The sequence below is a fragment of the Colletotrichum orchidophilum genome, assembly GCF_001831195.1.
Source record: "Colletotrichum orchidophilum strain IMI 309357 chromosome Unknown Scaffold_32.1, whole genome shotgun sequence".
Classification (NCBI taxonomy): Eukaryota; Fungi; Ascomycota; class Sordariomycetes; order Glomerellales; family Glomerellaceae; genus Colletotrichum; species Colletotrichum orchidophilum.
In genome coordinates this window covers 211,668-229,309 of record NW_019172988.1, presented here as the reverse complement: position 1 = coordinate 229,309, position 17,642 = coordinate 211,668, and the positions used below count along the sequence as shown (strand labels likewise).

Sequence of the window (17,642 nt, the reverse complement as noted above, 5' to 3'; positions counted from 1 at the left end):
TGAACTGTGGGGGACACAGTTGCCAAGATGATCTCAGCCGGGCAGATACGTCAATTAATTGAGCCTGGCATCGATCAGTCAAAAATCTGCCCATGGTCATGGCGTTTGCATCGTCACAAATCACCAAGGTTTAAAACCCCCATGGAATGGCGTTGCGTGGATTATCAACCCGTCAGCTTGTTGTCTAACCTAAAGAGGCACATGCTTCAACTGCCCCACCCCAACGCTGACGTGCCTAGGCCCCGAGCTGGTGAGCTTGAGACACATCTGCTAGACTTGTTTTCGTTGCATTAGTTCGGACGGAGTCCCGCCTTCAAAATTGTCTGTAGGTGATATACCGTACCTTAACTCACATGGCGACGTTATTGCGGCTAGGGCCGCGACTTGGGGATTTGCAACCCTGCATGTACCTGTATGTAAGTCTCTTAGGCAGAAATGTCTCGTCTCCCAGACCCTTGCCCAGACCAGACCTGGCCCCAAAGTATCAAATTGGTTGGCACTTTTGTCCAATGACGAAAACTCTGCACTGGGTTCGGCTATTGATCAAGTAACTCCCTCGCTGAGCCTCATTCCTTTTGGCAAGGTCGCGCGCGGCATGACTTGGCCAATCGGTTGCAGTTACACACGAACGCCCTTTTTGAAGATCATTCCCGTCGGCAAGGCCCCACTCGGCATATATTCCGAAGCATTTCGTTTACACACCTTACCAGGGTTCTTGCAGCCATTTTGGATCCTGCTGCCTACTTACATGTAAGCAGCGCAGATTCTCTCCCTGAGTACGAGATGGGCAGAAGCTTCATAATTGTCACTTCAATGTACTCCATTGAGACGGAGTTTATTCTGCTCCACAGCACGGCTAGTCGGTGCGTCCATCCGGGGGGATAGTGGCGTCGCATATACACTTCGTTCTTCGACGTATCAGAGCACCTTGTAAAAGTGATCACATGCATTGTCTTCATGATGCCAAATTGAGATCTTGCCACGACAAGTCCGGCATTGATCCTGTCTACTGACTCCACTGCACCTTGAACTCGGTAAACTCGACTTTTAGTCCATCCTTGGCGTCCTTGTCCGGTCTCGCAGCTAACGGGCTGACATCCAAGACCCAGTCGCCCTCATTCTCGTCCGCAAATATCCAACAAATCTTCCTCAGCGGGATTCTCTTCTTGATATTTCCGTCCTTGTCCAGTAAGAGGTGGTGTACCCAAGCGTTCTTGCCTTGGGCGCCTCCGTCTCGGAATACCTCTATGGTGACGCTTTTCTCGTCCTCCTCGTCGCTCAAGGTCAACGGGTAGAGGCCCCAGTCGGCATAACGGTCGCAGGTGACTGTGCTGAGGTGTGGCTGGCCATCGTACAGCTCGATCCCTGTCTTGATCCATTTACTATTGGGAGATGCCGCGTCTGAGGCTAGTCGCGGCACAAGAAGCACGCCAGATTGGTCGTATGAGTGAGCCCAGGGAGCCGAAAATGTGACGCGAACAGACAGGAAGTTCCTGAGAGACCCGGAGCTGGTGTGAACGGTTGGGACTATGAGCAGTTAGTACGAGCTGTGAGTGTCGAGAATGAAAACATATGAAGCAACATCAAGGACGGCAAATGGAGGAGCCTTGACTGAGCATGGATGGTGTGGAGCCTAGGCGATGTGGAGACTGAGGTGAAATGTTTACTCACTGTTCCATGCGTTATGACCGGGCTTTCTCCAGATGTCAGTGCCGGGATCCGCCTCGACAGTGAAAGGCGTTGTATCGTTGATAGGTGCCATAGTCGTTACAAATGATGAACACGTGCAATATGAGTGGTGTGGGAGAGTGTGATGTGAGTATTGATGTGCATGGGGGTGAGTGAGTTGACGGTTATTTATTTGTTATACGCTGTGGGTTACATCGGTTACTTTGTCTTAATAAGCGTAAGCCACTCGCACCACATCCTCATTCAACCAGGGTATCCCGTAGCCCCGCGCGGGGCGTGACCTGATCATGTTCTTGGTCAGCCCTATTGACCCCTTCGACTGACACTAGCTAGCCTTAATGAGGCCGAACGAGGGCCGATCCGTGATGCCGTAGCAAGCGTGAATCTCGTCAAACTCGCATTTGCGCTAGCCCCAGCCGTGTTTCCGTTGTCTTACCAAGCACAGTATTCAGCCAATACGCTCTCAGGGTCTTAACGTCAGAAAGTGGGGGATTTGGACGTGTTTTTGGTACACCCCGCCGAGGTTCTAAATATTAATTCAATGAATTGTTTTATTAGTTCATAAAAAGGTAGCTTCTTACTGTATTGATTGAGAGATACTAAGATAAAGAATTTGATTTTAGAATATAGGCTCGATATTACAGTATTCAAGTTGTGATAGGGAATAAATGGAAAATATATTCTATTTCACATCTCATATATACGTGGGGCTCATAAAAAACTAATATTTAGAACCCCGGCGGGGTGGCTGTACTGGAATTAGCGCAAGACAGAGCCGAGGTTGAAGAGTTTCTACGGTATCCTGGTTGTACAGGCATGGTAGTCTACAAGAGTCGGTCATGGGCCGAAGGCTGCGTCAGGAGCTAAATCAAGCATGTTGTTCTACTCTAACTATCTTTTTGTGTAGGGACCGTTTTTGATAGGAGATGACTTGACATGGAGTGCAAACTGGAAAGAGAACTCGAGGAGCGAGAGAGACACACGAAACCAAAGGAAAACCACATAAAAAACCACCGTTTCATTCATCTTCTTCCATGCTCAAATTTGGCCTTTCGCTCTCACCTCGTCGAAGACGCTGTTTACGACACGGGTAGCGCGGTGCACAATCTCCTCTACATCTGTGGGGGTGACGGTGAAGGGCGGGGCAAGGAGGAAGTGATCTCCGTTCCAGCCGTCGGCGCATCCCGTCGACGAGAAGAGGCACACATCATAGCCCTTCTCGAGTCCGCGCAGACGCATCCGACGAGCAAGGTTCAACGAGGGATCGAGCGGCGCCTTGGTGGTCTTGTCCGCCACGAACTCGATGCACCAGAACATGCCGCGGCCGCGCACATCGCCGACATTGGGGTGGTCCTTGAAGGCCTGGCGCAAAAGGTGTCCAAACAGGATGCCCATGAGACGCGCGTTGCGGACGAGGTGCTTCTCCTTGATAATGCGCTGCACCTCGACGGCGGCGACGACGTTGAGTGGGTGGCACTGGTACGTCTGTCCGTGCTGGAAGGAGGCGCTGCCCTGCTTGAGGCCCTCGATGACGCGTTCGTGAATGAGGATGGCGGAGATTGTGCCGTATCCAGCTGCGAGACCCTTGCCCACGGCCTGGATGTCGGGGACGACGTTGTCGTGTTGCCAGGCGTGCATGTAGCCGGTTCGCCCGAGGCCGCACATCACCTCGTCAAAGATGATGAGAGCTCCGTGTCGGTGGCAGACGTCTTTCATGGCCTGAAGATATCCAGGCAAAGCTGTTACACAGCCGAGGGCCTGCAATCCGGAAACGTGGTATTAGCCATTTTTTGTAACGGAAAGCAAGGAAAAGGACAGTGCCATAGAACAGGACTTACGGTTCCAACCATAGGCTCGATGATGAAGGCGCACACAGTCTCAGGGCCAAGTCTCTGGAATTCGCCTTCCAGCTCAAGAGCAAGTCGTTCCACGTACTCTTCAGACGACTCGCCGCTTTGAAGATCCCTGTAGGGGTGGCAAGCCGATACGTGGGAGACGTTGTCGGCCAGGACGTCCATGAAGGGCTCCTTACGGGCCTTCAAGTCGCCAACAGCCAAAGTACCCAAAGTGCATCCATGCCAGGAGCTTTCTCTTGCGATGAACTTTGTGCGGGGAGCCTTGGGGTCTTTTTCAAGGAAATATTGGCGGGCAAGCTTCATGGCGCCTTCAACAGCCTCAGAGCCTATGTCAAAATGGATTAGCTTCTGGTCTCGCGAACTCTGTCAAATTCTCATTCTTACCAGAGCCCAAAAGGCACGCTCTCGACAACTGGCCTCCAGTGGATTTGACCAAGATGTCGGCAAGCTCGTGGGATGGATCGTTCTGGAAGTAACCCGGATGGGCATACGTGAACTTGTTCAGCTGCTTGATGATGGCGCTCTTGACTCTCTCGTTACCATGACCGATGGCAGAGACTGCTGCTCCGCCGGTGGAGTCAAGAATCTTTTGACCATTTTTCAGAGTGAAGTACAGTCCATCGGCTGACTCAACTGTGGGAGCCGAGGAAGGGTATACGCTCTGGTAGAAGAGCGCGTTCTCAGCTGGAACAAGATCATCAACAAGTGCAAGGGAACCCATGATGTGTTTGGATGGATGGTAAGGTAGTTGGTAGTTGGAGAAAGAAATGGAGTGATGATAATGTTGATGAGGGTGTGTGGGAGTGATGTTCTGGTCGTGGGGAAAAGATGATGATTGCTTCGAAGACGCGATCTCGTGTAGACTAAATACTCTGATATTCGCCATTGATGCAATGTACACAGAGTGACTCCGGCCTTCACCGGCATCAAGATGCGTACACTGGCCTCCCAAAGCCCCGACTTCGCTTCGAGCTGTAGGTGATACAAATCCCTCAAGCAGGGGAGGTTCCATCATCCATGAAACTTCACATTGCATTTTAGGCAGCTGTCTGCATCCAATCACTTTCTTCCGGCAACATCACGACATGGATGGTGCTTTTCCGGTCATTCTTTCGTCTTCACACAAATCCTCCCTGTTTGATAATGGGGTAGGGATTCGTCATTTCGTGGAGACTAAAACCCAATTCTCATGCTTGAAGCGGCCTGTTACTCTAGGTGACTAGCTGCTTATGGAATATACCAGTTCTTGTAAAAAGACGCAGTTGAAAGGCTATGGGTAACCTCGTTTTCGCTGATGTGAGTCAGCAACCTTGGATGTGAAGAGTTTTCTCGAAATATGCCTGCATCTACCTAGCTCTCTGCCGTCGTAAGTGTGAATGAGGGGCACACAGAAAACTTCTCGCGGTATTCGTCACGAAGTATCCTCAGATTTTTCAACCTCGGAGGCCTTGTCACCGGAAGAGGAAGCGGCAAATCTCCGTCAGCCATCCCACGGTCCCGTTTGGGAAGGCGTGACCAAAGTATAGTGCTTACGCGTTCGAGACACACCCGTTGCTTATCTTATAAGTGGTATTCCCTGTTCGGAGACTTTATTCAAAGCTCCACTGAGCAGCGAGACTTCACATCTGAAGTAGATGTTATGTGCCTCTTGAGTGGTGTAAGGGTCCATGAACCATGAATGTAGATGACACATGTGGCGGCGACGTCAGTGTCAACTGTCAAGGCATCATGGTGGAGCAACGATTTTTTTCGTGATAGCCGCATGATGTGTGCTTAACAAGCTCGGAAGAGATGTATGCCGAAATAGAACAGGCTCGGCAGTAAACAGGTGAAAGTACATTACGTGTAACCATAGCAGGGCTCCGGATCCCACTGCCGCTTTGCAGACAGCTCATCTAACCCCGGAACGATGTCCAATTCATTGACAGTAAACAGCCACAAGTGATGCAAGCTTCGGGCACACCCAAAACCCCGATGGCTCCGGGTTTTCCGGCCGGTCTGATTCTTTTTTCCGGCCCCCACGGGGATGGGACTCCGGCGTGAAGGGTGATTGATGACAGAGACCTTTTACTCAGCTGGAAATCGGAACTCCTTTTCTGGATCCACACTTATACGCACTGTCTGCGTACCTCATGCTTCGAAGTAGGGCATGCAGGCCAGATGCAACATGAAGGCTGGAATGGGTGAAGGATTCGTGCAAGGAACGGTCCAATTTCTCAGCAAGCTGTCGAAAGATAGATCCCTGGAGGCTCTGCATCTGCGTTTCCGTGTTGCAGTCAGGAATACTACATTGCCGTCCGGATCCCACCCCGCGGCGGGTAAGAAACAAGGTTGCCGTGGATCTCATAGATCCTTTATACACAAAAGATCCTCCACAAGTACCATATCTGCTTTGAAAGCTTGTCACTCTCGTTACCTTGCAACGGGAACCCCAATTGCGCTTACCCGTTTGAGCATATTCTCCATACAACCTTCTCCATACGAGCAGCCCCCGCAAAGAGCTTGATTTTAATGCCTTTTTCGGTGAACCGTTGAGGGTCCACAGGGGTTATTTCACATTTTGAATCCTGCTAAGTGGATCGCACGTCTTCAACATAAGCGTATTACGCGATGGCGTCCGATGGTGTCCTGCCCCTGTCACCGGTTCTCTCGTCTAGACTTCCCTGTCTCTTGTACCGCTTCGTCACCACATCAGCCAAGCCTCCTCACTTGGATGGTAGCGCAAGCGGAAGAATCTTTTGCTGCCATGATCGATAGACTGGTGGTTAATGTTCCTACGTCTTCATTTCCATCCTCTCAATTTCGTTTGCCAAATTCAACACAGACTTTCCCGGCGATCTCTAAGTAATCTGTTATTCTTTCAATCCTAGAGATCTCTGCAACGCCATGGCAAGCATCATTGTGACCGCAGCTGCACCAGCCAGTTCACCAGCTGAGATACAGTCCCTGCCGATTGCTTCTCAGCACGATGAGGAAAAGGCCAGTCAAGCAGCTGCGACCGGTGAGCAGGGAACCAGAAATGGTGCTTCCTCTGCCGACTCCGAAGATGTTCACACTTTGCAACGATGGAATTCGCCCCCTATCAACAAATATCGTACCGCGGCGACGTTTTGGTCTTTTGTGGTAGTAGGAATGAACGACGGCTCATATGGTGTAAGTCCAGGCTCCCAACCACTGACTCCATGACACGTTCATCTTACTCACAAGAATATTGTCAGGCTTTGGTCCCTCTAGTAATTACAACAGCCTGTTTCTCCCCGTCTGCGTAGCAAATCTCACTCACAACTCCGTTAGCTGGAAACCTACTACGATCTAAATCACACGGTGGTTTCTCTCATCTTCCTTTCCCCTTTTGTGGGATACGCCGTTGCATCCGCCGTGAACAACCTCATGCACGTTCACTTTGGTCAGAGAGGTGTAGCTTGTATTGCTCCGTTATGCCATTTGATTCCGTATCTGACCTTCTCATTTCATCCGCCTTATCCCGTTCTCGTAAGTTATACTCCCTTTTCACCCCATTTTTGGCCCAGCTAATCACATAAATGCAGGTTGCCCTATTTGTCCTCGTAGGAATGGGTAACGGATTAGCAGATGCCGCTTGGTGTTCCTTCATAGGGCAAATGGCGAACTCCCATGAGATGTCGGGCATTTTACAGGCCTGCTACGCTCTCGGAGCCACCATCGCTCCTCTGATCGCCACAGCTCTCTCTGGTGAGGGTCAGCCGGGCTGGTTTGCGTTCTACTATGTCATGACTGCGGCCTCGGCAGTCGAACTCGTCACTTTAATTGCTACATTCTGGACCCAGACTGGCGCTGTGTACTTGGCTGAGAATCCCACAGAGTCTGGAGGCAAGTCAGGCCGCACTCGTCAAGCGTTGAAGAACAAATTATCGTGGATCTTTGCATTCTTTGTTTTCGGATATTGCGGTGCTGAAGGTGAGATCACAGCCGTTTTTGTCCATGGGTCCAATCTCCCTCTTTTCGCAATATCAAATTTGCTAACCGTCATAGTTGCTCTTGGTGGATGGATAGTTGTCTTCATGACTCGTATCCGCGGCGCCACCTCGGTCACTGGCGGAGCAGTCGCAACCGGCTTTTGGGGCGGCATGACGGTTGGTCGTCTCTTTCTGTCCTTGGTAACAATTCGTCTTGGAGAATTCTGGGCCATGTTTGTTTACCTCGGCGTAACTATTGCGTTCGAACTGGTGTTCTGGCTGGTGCCCAACCTAGTCGCGAGCGCAGTGGCGGCAGCACTGATTGGTGTGGCCATGGGTAAGTCTCCATTTTGTGTTCAGAAGGCCCATTTACGAAGCGGCGAGACGTCGGACTAATTGTGACCTTGCAGGCCCAATGTATCCAGTTGCAGTGGTTCTCATCACCAAAGTCATGCCTCGCTCACTTCATGTCGGCACCATTGGGTTCGCCGCCGCTTTTGGGGGTTCTGGCGGAGCGATCTTGCCTTTTGCCGTGGGTGCCATTGCACAGGCCAAGGGTGTTCAGACTCTTCAGCCGATTGTGCTTGCCATCTGTGTTGTACTTGGCCTTTTGTGGGTATTGCTACCTCGCCAGCCAAGACAGAGCAAGGAAACGAGCGGAGAAGATAGTTCAGGCCCTGCATACGACACTTAGTAATAGCCGGTTTCGGGAGATAGACAACCTTATTTGGGACTTGAATAGCAGTCCCAATGAAACGGAGCATCAAGATCAGATTAGGAAGGTGTACGTTTCGTAGAGAATTTAGATTATACAGGAGTACAGAAAATGGAGATTCACCCACTTGTAATCTGGATTAGATAACGCAGTGCCCTCAATGTCACATTCTTCATCTTGGTCAGAATTGAATCGCTCTTCTGTCAAAGTTGCCCCGGACTAACGCCGAATTTACGGGTTTACGGAACCTATTTGCTCATCATCAAATGTTGTCTTCCGGACGTCATGACACGGCGAACTGCTTGCTACAACTTGATTGTTCTTATCGAGTGGTGGATAGTTCAACTTTTGGTGGCATAAACATCCTTGTCATACGTCATTAATCGAACAAACAAACGATTAGAGTTTTGGAGCACGGCACTTGACGTTTGATTTCAGATGGAAATAAGCATGTTTGATTCATGAACCACTGACAGGCCCCTCGGCAGCTATTTACTCATCTCCGGAAAGGGGATCGTCTACCCAAGGTAAACTAGTCTTGGTCCGCTTCAGATCAACTCGTCCTCGATTTTGCGCAGCAAACTGGGAAACTCGACCCAGTTGCTCATAATCAGCTTACATCCAGCTTTCTCCAGCACCACACGCAATGCATCCGCCTCCTCAACATTCTCGCAAGCACCAGTGTACCCAATCGTGATGATACCTGCCCGGTTCGCGGAAGTCGCACCAGACCGGCTGTCCTCGACCGCGATGCACTCGCTGGCAACCTTGCCCGTAGTCTTCAGGGCGTGCAGGTACACGGCCGGGTCAGGCTTGGACGTAGGAACAGGCAACGAGTCAGTAGCGCTGAAGACGTCGTTAGGGTTGAAGAAACTGGCCTGTCCAGCCTTCTCCAGCGACGCACGCACACGACGCAGTGCGGACGAGGACACGACAGCAAGCCGATAACGACCAGCTGCTGCCAATCGCTCCAGCTCGTCATTGACTCCCTCACATGGCTGAAGTTTCTCCAAGAGCTTGGCGATGACACAATCGTCTTCCAGGCTGGCGTAGTGCTCAAGTTCAGCATCGGAGGTGTTGCTTGAGACGCCATATTTAGCCTCTAGCGAGCGTATCTACGGATTGAGTTACTTGAGTGCCAATTGTCCGTGAAAGAGTCAAATTCTAATGAGAGGAAACTGAGCTCCACGTACCATGGCTTGGAAACTCTGCCCAACGAATTCACGTTGTAGCTGACGACCTGTAAACTGAAGATTGACATTGCGAGCAGCCAAAATCTCGTTTGTAAGGTCGGCACATGCCTCAAATGCCAGAGTCTCGGACTGTACAAGCGTGTTGTCACAGTCGAGGAACAAAGTAGTTATTTTCTAAGAATAGAAATGAGCGCCATGAGCATCACAAAGAACGACTGAGGGAACATACGGTTGAAGTGCGGGATCCCATTTTTGCTAGAATTGATGAAGTTGTTTTGAAGAAAGAGAAATCACGGCTCCATCTGACCGTGATAGACAAAACTTGAAAATAGAGGGTTTGGGAACGTCTTGTGGTGTCTAGATTTCGAGTCCGCAGCACAGCTCGTGTAACGCAAGTCCTCTTTCTTTCCTCAATGAGAGATATTTTGCTCAACAATGTCGAATCTCGGTGATTTCCACTTTAGTTTCCTTCATGTGAAATGATGGCTACGCCGAACTTACCAAGACCATACGAACCCCACGTTCCGATGTCATTCGTCCTGCGAAGAAAGCCGATGGAAGCGCGAGGCGGACCCGGATATCCCTGTCATCACAACCCGCCACATCCCGAGCTGACACGGACTTTAGCGGATTACGACATCTTCGCCACATTTACAGATGAGTCCTCACATGGATTCTGCAGCTTCCTTTTTGATATTTTTTTTTGATTTTTTTGAGACCGAGAAACGTCTACCTTACAGTGACTTCGGATATACATCTTCGTAATGTGGAGATCATTTTAGGCTCACCCTACCCCAGTTCACAAGTCCCATTGTAATTCAAAGTACCCTCTACATATGATAAATGATAGAACCTGAATCGGGATCGGGGTCTCGAATCCTGCGGTTTACCAGGACGCGGCATATTCTAGTCCAATAAGAGTTGTGCTCAACATGAACGTGGAGGTGAAGAATCTGAAGAGGCTGACTTCAGTACCTCATTGCGTGCAAACGTCGCAGGATCACGAACCTAGACGCTGCAGGGGAGCCATTAAGGTCATTTTAGAGGCGGTCTACGTTATGCAAGCTGTGGGGGTTTGGCGAGGTGATTCCCCTCCGGGTGGGCTTCCCCTAGACTCCTGCTCCACACGGTTAGGCGGGCTGCAGGATGTCATCCTTGCCAAGATCCTTCAGCCCGCCTTGCCGCGCAGTACCAACGTTCGGAACGTGATTGGTTCCGCGTGCTGACATTCGCGTTGCTGGTAGGATATTGAAAACTGCCTCGCCACACTAAATGGACTTTGGAAGCGGCTTTTGGGACCATGGCTGATGGAAGTTGTCGTCATTCTCCTGAGTCGGCAATCATCGGGAACTCAGGGGGCTCGAAATGCAGGCTCAGATTTCGTGACACCTACCCTGTTACTTTGCCTACGCTGGCTGACCGCGAAGGATCGAATGAATCACTGCAGATCGCCCTAGCTTCTTAGTCTAGGTGGGAAAACACCATCGAGCGGGAAGGATCTGTTATCCGGGGTCCCCGAGGTTCGGGCTGAGACACACTACGCCGGCTTCGCGGCGCCCCTCACGGGAGTAGGGTCGATCAGCAATAGCCTTGGAAGAGGGATTCGACTCCATGATCGATTACGTTCACTTAGTGGGCCTCTTGTTCTTTTCTTCTTGTACCTTATTTTCACAGCGGCTGACAAGGATGTCGGCGTCAAGTGCGTCCTACAAGGTTGCAACATTACCTTGCAATCAACCGAGCAACATACGATTACAAGTGCTGACCGACGCTCACTAGTCTCCGATGATGCTAGCCATGTTTGAAGACAGTGTTTGATGCACGGAGAAAGACTTTTGTTCTTCTAATCCATGCCTCTGAGCAGTGATTGTACTGGTTGCCCAGGGTTGCCCTGCTTCGATCATGAAGATTGAATGAGAGCCCTGCAAAACAAGTGTACATCTGAATCGGCGTGGATTCAAATCCCTTGCTCGTTTGGCAAGGAGGCTGGAAAAGTCGGAAGAAAATCGCGCTCGAAGTTCGAAGAATCGTAAGATTCAGTCAAGTCTCCAGTCGGGAATGAAGCCTGGCGGGACAAGAAATATCTATAAGAGTTTCCTATATCAGAGCCGGTGTACGCAAACCGAAGTTGGCAAGCTCAGAAGCTCATTCTCTCTGCCTTTCACTCACTCTCGTCTGCTCATTCTTCAAGATGCGGTTCAGGTCTACTCTTTTGGCCCTTGGGTCTGTTGCTCAGCTGGCCTTGACCTCTGAGGCTGCTCAAAACAACACGGGATCTGCCCTCAGTCTTGAGTATGACTTCATCATTGTCGGTGGTAAGTATCCTCGTTCAAATCACCCCTTGGGTTCAAAACTAATGAAGAGATGTAGGTGGAACAACCGGCCTTATCCTAGCGGACCGTCTTAGCGAGTCTGGTGATCAACGAGTGCTAGTCTTAGAAGCTGGGCCTGACCCCAATGTTGTGGCTATGCACGAGGCACCCGGTGCTGTTGAGTACATCTCGGGTAAGTTCAGTGTTATCCGCCTCTCCAGACGCAATAATCATACTAAATCCCGTTTTTAGGTACTGCGATTGATTGGAACTTTTACACTGAACCGCAGGAATATCTTGGCGGACGTAAATTTGCCTATCACCGTAAGCTCGAATGCTACCTTGCTATTATCAGCTGCTAATCTTTTCAGGTGGTCGTGGTCTTGGTGGCAGCAGTATCCTCAACGGCTTATACTATGGCCGCGGTTCAGCTAATGTCTATGACCACTGGGTTGAACTTGGAAACCCCGGCTGGGGCTGGGAAGAGGTTTACCCTGAGTTCATCAAGGTCTGTACAACATGCATATTCGAATGTTTCTCCCAGGCTAAGCAAGGTTGCAGGCTACCCATTTCAACCCGCCAAACAACGGAACTGGATACAACCAACGCTACCAGACCTGGGATCCGACGGCCTACTCCGACGGCCCCTTGGAGATTGGTTTCCAGGGTTTTGTTCCTCCTTCTAGTGTTGCATTCATCGAGGCTTGCGAAGCCGTCAACATTCCCATTGTCCAGGACTTGAACACTGGCAGGAATGTGGGCGTCAAACAGGGCTCTGCTACCATCAACTCCAAGTATCGACGCAGCTCGGCATATGACTACTACAAGGCCATCATCAACCGCCCAAACTTGCTGATCCTCCACAACTCACCCGTACAGCAAATTACGTTCACAAGAAATGCCACCGGCACACCGGCAGCAAGCGGCGTCATCTTTATCGACCACTCTCTTGGACGTTATCGCACCATCTCAGCTTCTAAGGAAGTTATCGTGACGCTGGGTACTTTCCAATCTCCTCAAATTCTGATGGTTTCGGTAAGCAATCTCTTCTACATGTGGCTCTTCTCATTGGACTTTTCATTAATGTGGATGCAGGGAATTGGGCCGAAAGACATATTGGAGGCTTTTGACATCGAGCCGGTGGTAATCAACGAGAACGTTGGACAACAGTAAGATTGCTGAAAAGCTGTCAGATCGGAAATGTCATCTAATAACTCGCAGCATGATGGATCACAACGTTTACAGCATCTCGGCAACCGTGATCCCCGAAGCCTCAACTCACTACCTCATGTTCAACACCACCAACGTTGAAGCGTCGCAAGATGAGTACTACTCCACTGGCAAGGGTGTCTACACGGCCCCTGGAGGCATCACCAACGGCTTCCAGGAGTTGTCCAGCGAGCAGCTCGGATCAATCGGCGCCGGTGCAGTCGTTGAGGCCGGTCTCACCAACCGCTCGACGGTGGAGTTCCTCTTTGAGTCTTTCTTCTACCCTAATAGCCCAGGCCCGACGTACGAACCTTCTGCGGACGGATCGTACATTTCCATTACGGTGTCCAGTATGGTGGCGTTGTCTAAGGGTAACATTACTATTCAGTCAAGTGGAATGTCGGATGCCCCTATCATTAACCCCAACGTGAGTCATATCCCTCAATGCCTTGTCCACTGGCTAGACTCAAAGTGCAACTCGTTTTTCTCCTGGGTTGATGACCTTTGCTCATTTCCATCATTTTAGTACTACTCTCATCCCGCCGATCGCGCCATTGCCGTGAATGCTTTCCGCGATGCGAGGAAGATTCTAGCCCATGCGGCCTTTGCCAACCTGACTGTCGGGCCAGACCACGGCGAAGTGGCGCCGGGGGTTGCAAATATCGCCTCTGACGACGACGACGCCATCTTTGAGTACGTCAAGGCGACTACCGTCCCCAACTGGCACGCTAGCGGCACGAACCGCATGCTGCCCTTGGAGGACGGCGGCGTCGTCGACCCGCGTCTGCGCGTCTACGGCGTCCAGGGTCTGCGGGTTGTTGACAGCAGCATCATGCCCACTGTCCCGGACGTTAACATCGCGGGGCCGGTATACATGATTGGCGAAAACGGGGCGAGACTGATCAGGGAGGATTGGGGCTTTTAATCCACATCCCCAAATATTTCCCTTCACTCCGAGTGTACGTGTAGATCTCAGTACAGGGCTCCATGATGGACCAGTAGATTTCATAACACGGCGCAAGCTTTTTTAGTCTCCACTGTCGGCCAACCCTTTGGCGTGTTTGCTGAATGTGAGAAAGTTCTGCTTTCGGACCGGCCTCGACGGATGTTGGGCAAGTTGGAGTTCCTACCCTTGCTCGTTTCATGGGCTAGCCCTGCGCCGAGACCTGGGGGCACCCTTACGAAAACTGAAACTTTAAGCTATGTAAAGCTCTCTCAGCGGAGCTGCAGACCCTCACGGTCATCTCCGAGTCATTCTACCCCAACGATTTCTTCGTCTGGTTGAAGCCAGCGCTGTTGAGCTTTTCACGATCTGCTGGAACACTTGGTAAAGTGATAGCTTCATCTCGACGTCTCAGACTGATTTGATTTCAATGAGATGATATGCCAGTGAGATATGTAGCGAGACTTTCTTTTTCTACAGGAATTATCAATGTCAGACCGGACGTTTTCATTGTCAAGTGGTCTTCTCAAAACTAACGAAGGTGGAGCAAGAGGTTGTGTTGGCTCTCCCAGGTTCCGCCCGCCTCCGAGCCAAATCAAGTGACGAGTATTGTTTTCATGCACGGTCATTCTCATTGCCATTCGAGCAAATAACAGTGATGTCGCTGGGTAAACCAGGAATGAATTCCTACTCTTAATTACATATACCTCTGTACTTATCCAGAACAGCAAGTGCACCTCGAAGCCAGAAAAGATAGAATCGGATGTTTCAATCGTCCTATCCGCTCGATGCATCTCAAACAGCAGCGTATACCCTGCTCGGGACTTTAAGGCTGAACTATCAATTACGTGCTCGACCATCTGTGCTAAAGCCAAGGACATGTATACATACCCAAAAGAGTATAGACAAAGATTCACACTTCGTCCCATGATGCTAGTCTTCGACTCAACCACGTGTACCCCTCTCGCGGTTTGTTACAATGTGACGCTAATGTGCTAGTTCATCCGGTAACTCGAGATCCCAAGGCTAGGATGAGGAAGATCCAGCGCCCTGTTGTTTGACCCTTCTCTCCTCTTCGACGCGACATGGTTCGGGTCCTGGGAGGTTTCTTCTTCCTGGTTTGATCGTCTTGAGTTATCAAGCACGGAAGAACTTTGATAGATTGAGAGGCCCTTCGGGGGCAGGGTCCACCTGCACCCCTCTCTTTACTTCAAGAGGCTGTTCAGGGTTCACGACTCGCGGTTAGACCTGCTCCTAAACAACTGACTCGTCAGCTGGGGACAAGAAAGGATTGTTGGCACTACCGCGCCTCGCAAGATCGCAGAAACCCATCTTTCGTTTTTTCTGACCACCTACTAACAGCTTTCTACCTACTGCTACTCGTTCATCATTTGATATATTTTGATACCTATTGCATACGCAGGTCGTTGTGTGTTCCAGTAGTCCTGAACCCCATTCGTTGCTCCGGCAGGCTTGGCCAAAAAGGGCCATATTTTGGGTTGTCGCGAACCTACGGTGACGATGGCTTTTCCACAGCCGCCACATGAGACAATCGATCTCTACGATTTCAACCAACACACCAGGGTTTCTAGAGATAGCTCACAGCAAGGAATATGGTCGAAGCGCAAAAATACTGAAGATCATCGAAGGTGGAGCATCATCGAATTATCAGTCGACAACCACAACGACTGGCCAAGATATGCCAAAGTAGAAGAGGCGTCCTCGGCACATCCATCTCCTCTGAAGAACAATGTTTCCTTCAACCAAACAAACTTTCTCCATCCCCCGACGCCTGACAGAGAAGAGTGCTCATTCAGCCAAAAGGGCAATGAATTCAACGACACGATATCCCTCACACCTAGATCCCACAAGGAGGGCAGCAAAAAGAAGAGTCCATTCGTGTGGTGGACGTTATGCTTGTGGCTGGTCGGGGTGTTGATGCTCACATTGACGGCCGTGTACTCGACCGGATCAGCCAAGGCTTTGATGAGACAGACTTTCTTTGTCGCATCGTCCAGTAACTCTATCCTGATCCTTCGTGTATTGACCGAGCTCTGCGCCCTTGTCCTGGCTGCTCTGGTGGTCGTCGTTGTGGAAGACTTGCAGTGGGCACTTGCATCCCGCCCCGGCGGCGTAAGTCTCTTGCACTTTGTAGGACTGGATGCTGGTACAGGTGTATGGGGATTGTTGCGTCTTTTGGCCACAGCTGAATGGAAGCAGAAATATTCCAGTTTGTTTCGGTAAGCCCGACTCTGCTGGTTTGCCAGATGCATGGAGAACATGTGAACGCGCTCTAACTCCGCCAAGTCTGCTGGTGATTTGCTCGATTCCTCTGCCTGGTATCATCCTCATGGGTAAGCTAATCCCATATCCGTCATGGCACCTTTGTATCTTATTGAGATCCTATTCAGGTGCTATTTCCATCGAATTGGTCACCTTTCCCGAAAAGACATACAATGTGTCCGCTGGGATCGCTCCTTTCAATGCCTCCCATATCTACGACATTCGGCAATCCACAGCCACCGCTCTGTTGGTTCAGATGGGCAGCCCTGCCTGGTCTGACAGAGACTCTTTCTCTCTGGATCCCTTGCATCAGGGCGCAGGGCAATGTACTGGGACAGACGGCGGATGGGCACCATGTGACGAATCGCATCTTCTTACTGGTGGTGTCGTCTCTATTGCGCCACAGGCTGACGACTTGAAGAGCTTCCCCGACTCTGCGGCATACGTAGTCCCCAACACACGCGTCATTCAACTGGAATATGGCAAAGTTCACGATCTCGACGCCCTCCGTGCAAATGGAACTTGCTTCCTAATTGGCGCCGACAACGCTGCTTCTTACTGGTGTACTGCCGTCGGTAACCAACAAGGTCTACTTTTCGGTGAGTATAGAAGCACGATGCCCCCCAATTTTGAATTCCTTTTCGAAGCTAAGAGTTTGCATTAACTAATGATAGGGTCGGCCTACTGCCCAATCTCACTACAATTGACAAGTTCCTGCATCAATAATACAGCCTGGACCCAACCCTTAGAACTATCGTCGTCATTGTACGTTTACTCGCGTTATGCTACCGTCACTTACGACCGCGGTAACTTTTCGATTCTTGAAGTCTCAGATATGACACCACCAAATCAAGAAATCATTGGTCTTGATGACTACATGCTCTCGTTATCCGCGGTAGTTCCCGGTTTCAACAAGAGCAGCCCGGCAACAAAAGGCGACAACTCAGCCTTGGCCATTTACGCTGTCACAGCGCTGCCAATCAACGACAGCGAAGTAGCCAAGAAGCAGTCGTTAAAGGCAATTCGAAAGGCTCTTTCGGTGCCATTCACTTACTTTCAGGCGAACTACTTCTCCCCTGGGCCCTCGATTTGGGAACTCAAGGGTCCACGCGAGGGTCTACCAGACGACATGTACTCCACCCTATCTATTTCCATTTTGAGTCATCAGGTTGTCGCAGGGATTGTCAGCAGATGGCTTTTCGTCACAGTGAGTGGGATAATTCTGTGCATATCGTTAGCCATCATTATAGCGACGTCCAGGGTCTGCGGAAAGAGACCAGAGAGATGCGGCTACCCGACGCTGGATTTTGCCGCCGTGTGCGCCGTAAGAGGAGGAATACCATCCGGCTCGACAGAATTGGGAGGTAGTCAAGAGCCGACTGATCACGAGAGAGGCCATGCGAGCGGTCTACACAGGAGTCTGACACAGCTTGGTCAGAAGCCTCAGCCATTTGGTGTTGCAAAGAATATAAAAAACGAAAGGGTAATATTAAGCTAATGAGACTTT

At 50.5% G+C, this 17,642-nt stretch overlaps 6 protein-coding genes across 6 annotated transcripts; 3 read left to right on the top strand and 3 right to left on the bottom strand.

Annotated features, from left to right (window-relative positions):
• Positions 1–1,006: 1,006 nt before the first annotated feature.
• On the bottom strand, positions 1,007–1,762 carry CORC01_04815 (uncharacterized protein; the record flags this gene model as incomplete). The annotated part of the gene is made up of 2 exons (XM_022616462.1): positions 1,007–1,527; positions 1,672–1,762. The coding sequence occupies 2 exons, from the start codon at positions 1,760–1,762 to the stop codon at positions 1,007–1,009; spliced, it is 612 nt and encodes a 203-aa protein (XP_022477059.1).
• Positions 1,763–2,727: 965 nt separating this feature from the next.
• On the bottom strand, positions 2,728–4,266 carry CORC01_04814 (uncharacterized protein; the record flags this gene model as incomplete). The annotated part of the gene is made up of 3 exons (XM_022616461.1): positions 2,728–3,447; positions 3,528–3,871; positions 3,930–4,266. The coding sequence occupies 3 exons, from the start codon at positions 4,264–4,266 to the stop codon at positions 2,728–2,730; spliced, it is 1,401 nt and encodes a 466-aa protein (XP_022477058.1).
• Positions 4,267–6,431: 2,165 nt separating this feature from the next.
• Positions 6,432–8,174, top strand: CORC01_04813 (uncharacterized protein; the record flags this gene model as incomplete). Its single annotated transcript, XM_022616460.1, has 5 exons — positions 6,432–6,698; positions 6,840–7,037; positions 7,094–7,481; positions 7,557–7,817; positions 7,891–8,174. The coding sequence occupies 5 exons, from the start codon at positions 6,432–6,434 to the stop codon at positions 8,172–8,174; spliced, it is 1,398 nt and encodes a 465-aa protein (XP_022477057.1).
• Positions 8,175–8,743: 569 nt separating this feature from the next.
• On the bottom strand, positions 8,744–9,638 carry CORC01_04812 (uncharacterized protein; the record flags this gene model as incomplete). The annotated part of the gene is made up of 3 exons (XM_022616459.1): positions 8,744–9,310; positions 9,389–9,517; positions 9,618–9,638. 3 exons carry the CDS (start codon positions 9,636–9,638, stop codon positions 8,744–8,746), a joined length of 717 nt encoding a protein of 238 aa, XP_022477056.1.
• A 1,842-nt stretch (positions 9,639–11,480) lies between these two features.
• Positions 11,481–13,834, top strand: CORC01_04811 (uncharacterized protein; the record flags this gene model as incomplete). The annotated part of the gene is made up of 7 exons (XM_022616458.1): positions 11,481–11,703; positions 11,759–11,893; positions 11,953–12,024; positions 12,072–12,208; positions 12,262–12,869; positions 12,922–13,336; positions 13,436–13,834. Coding segments are annotated over 7 exons (1,989 nt in total), but the record flags the coding sequence as incomplete, so codon positions are not given.
• Positions 13,835–15,373: 1,539 nt separating this feature from the next.
• CORC01_04810 (uncharacterized protein) lies at positions 15,374–17,633 on the top strand (the record flags this gene model as incomplete). Its single annotated transcript, XM_022616457.1, has 4 exons — positions 15,374–16,092; positions 16,160–16,206; positions 16,264–16,734; positions 16,810–17,633. The coding sequence occupies 4 exons, from the start codon at positions 15,374–15,376 to the stop codon at positions 17,631–17,633; spliced, it is 2,061 nt and encodes a 686-aa protein (XP_022477054.1).
• Positions 17,634–17,642: the final 9 nt, after the last annotated feature.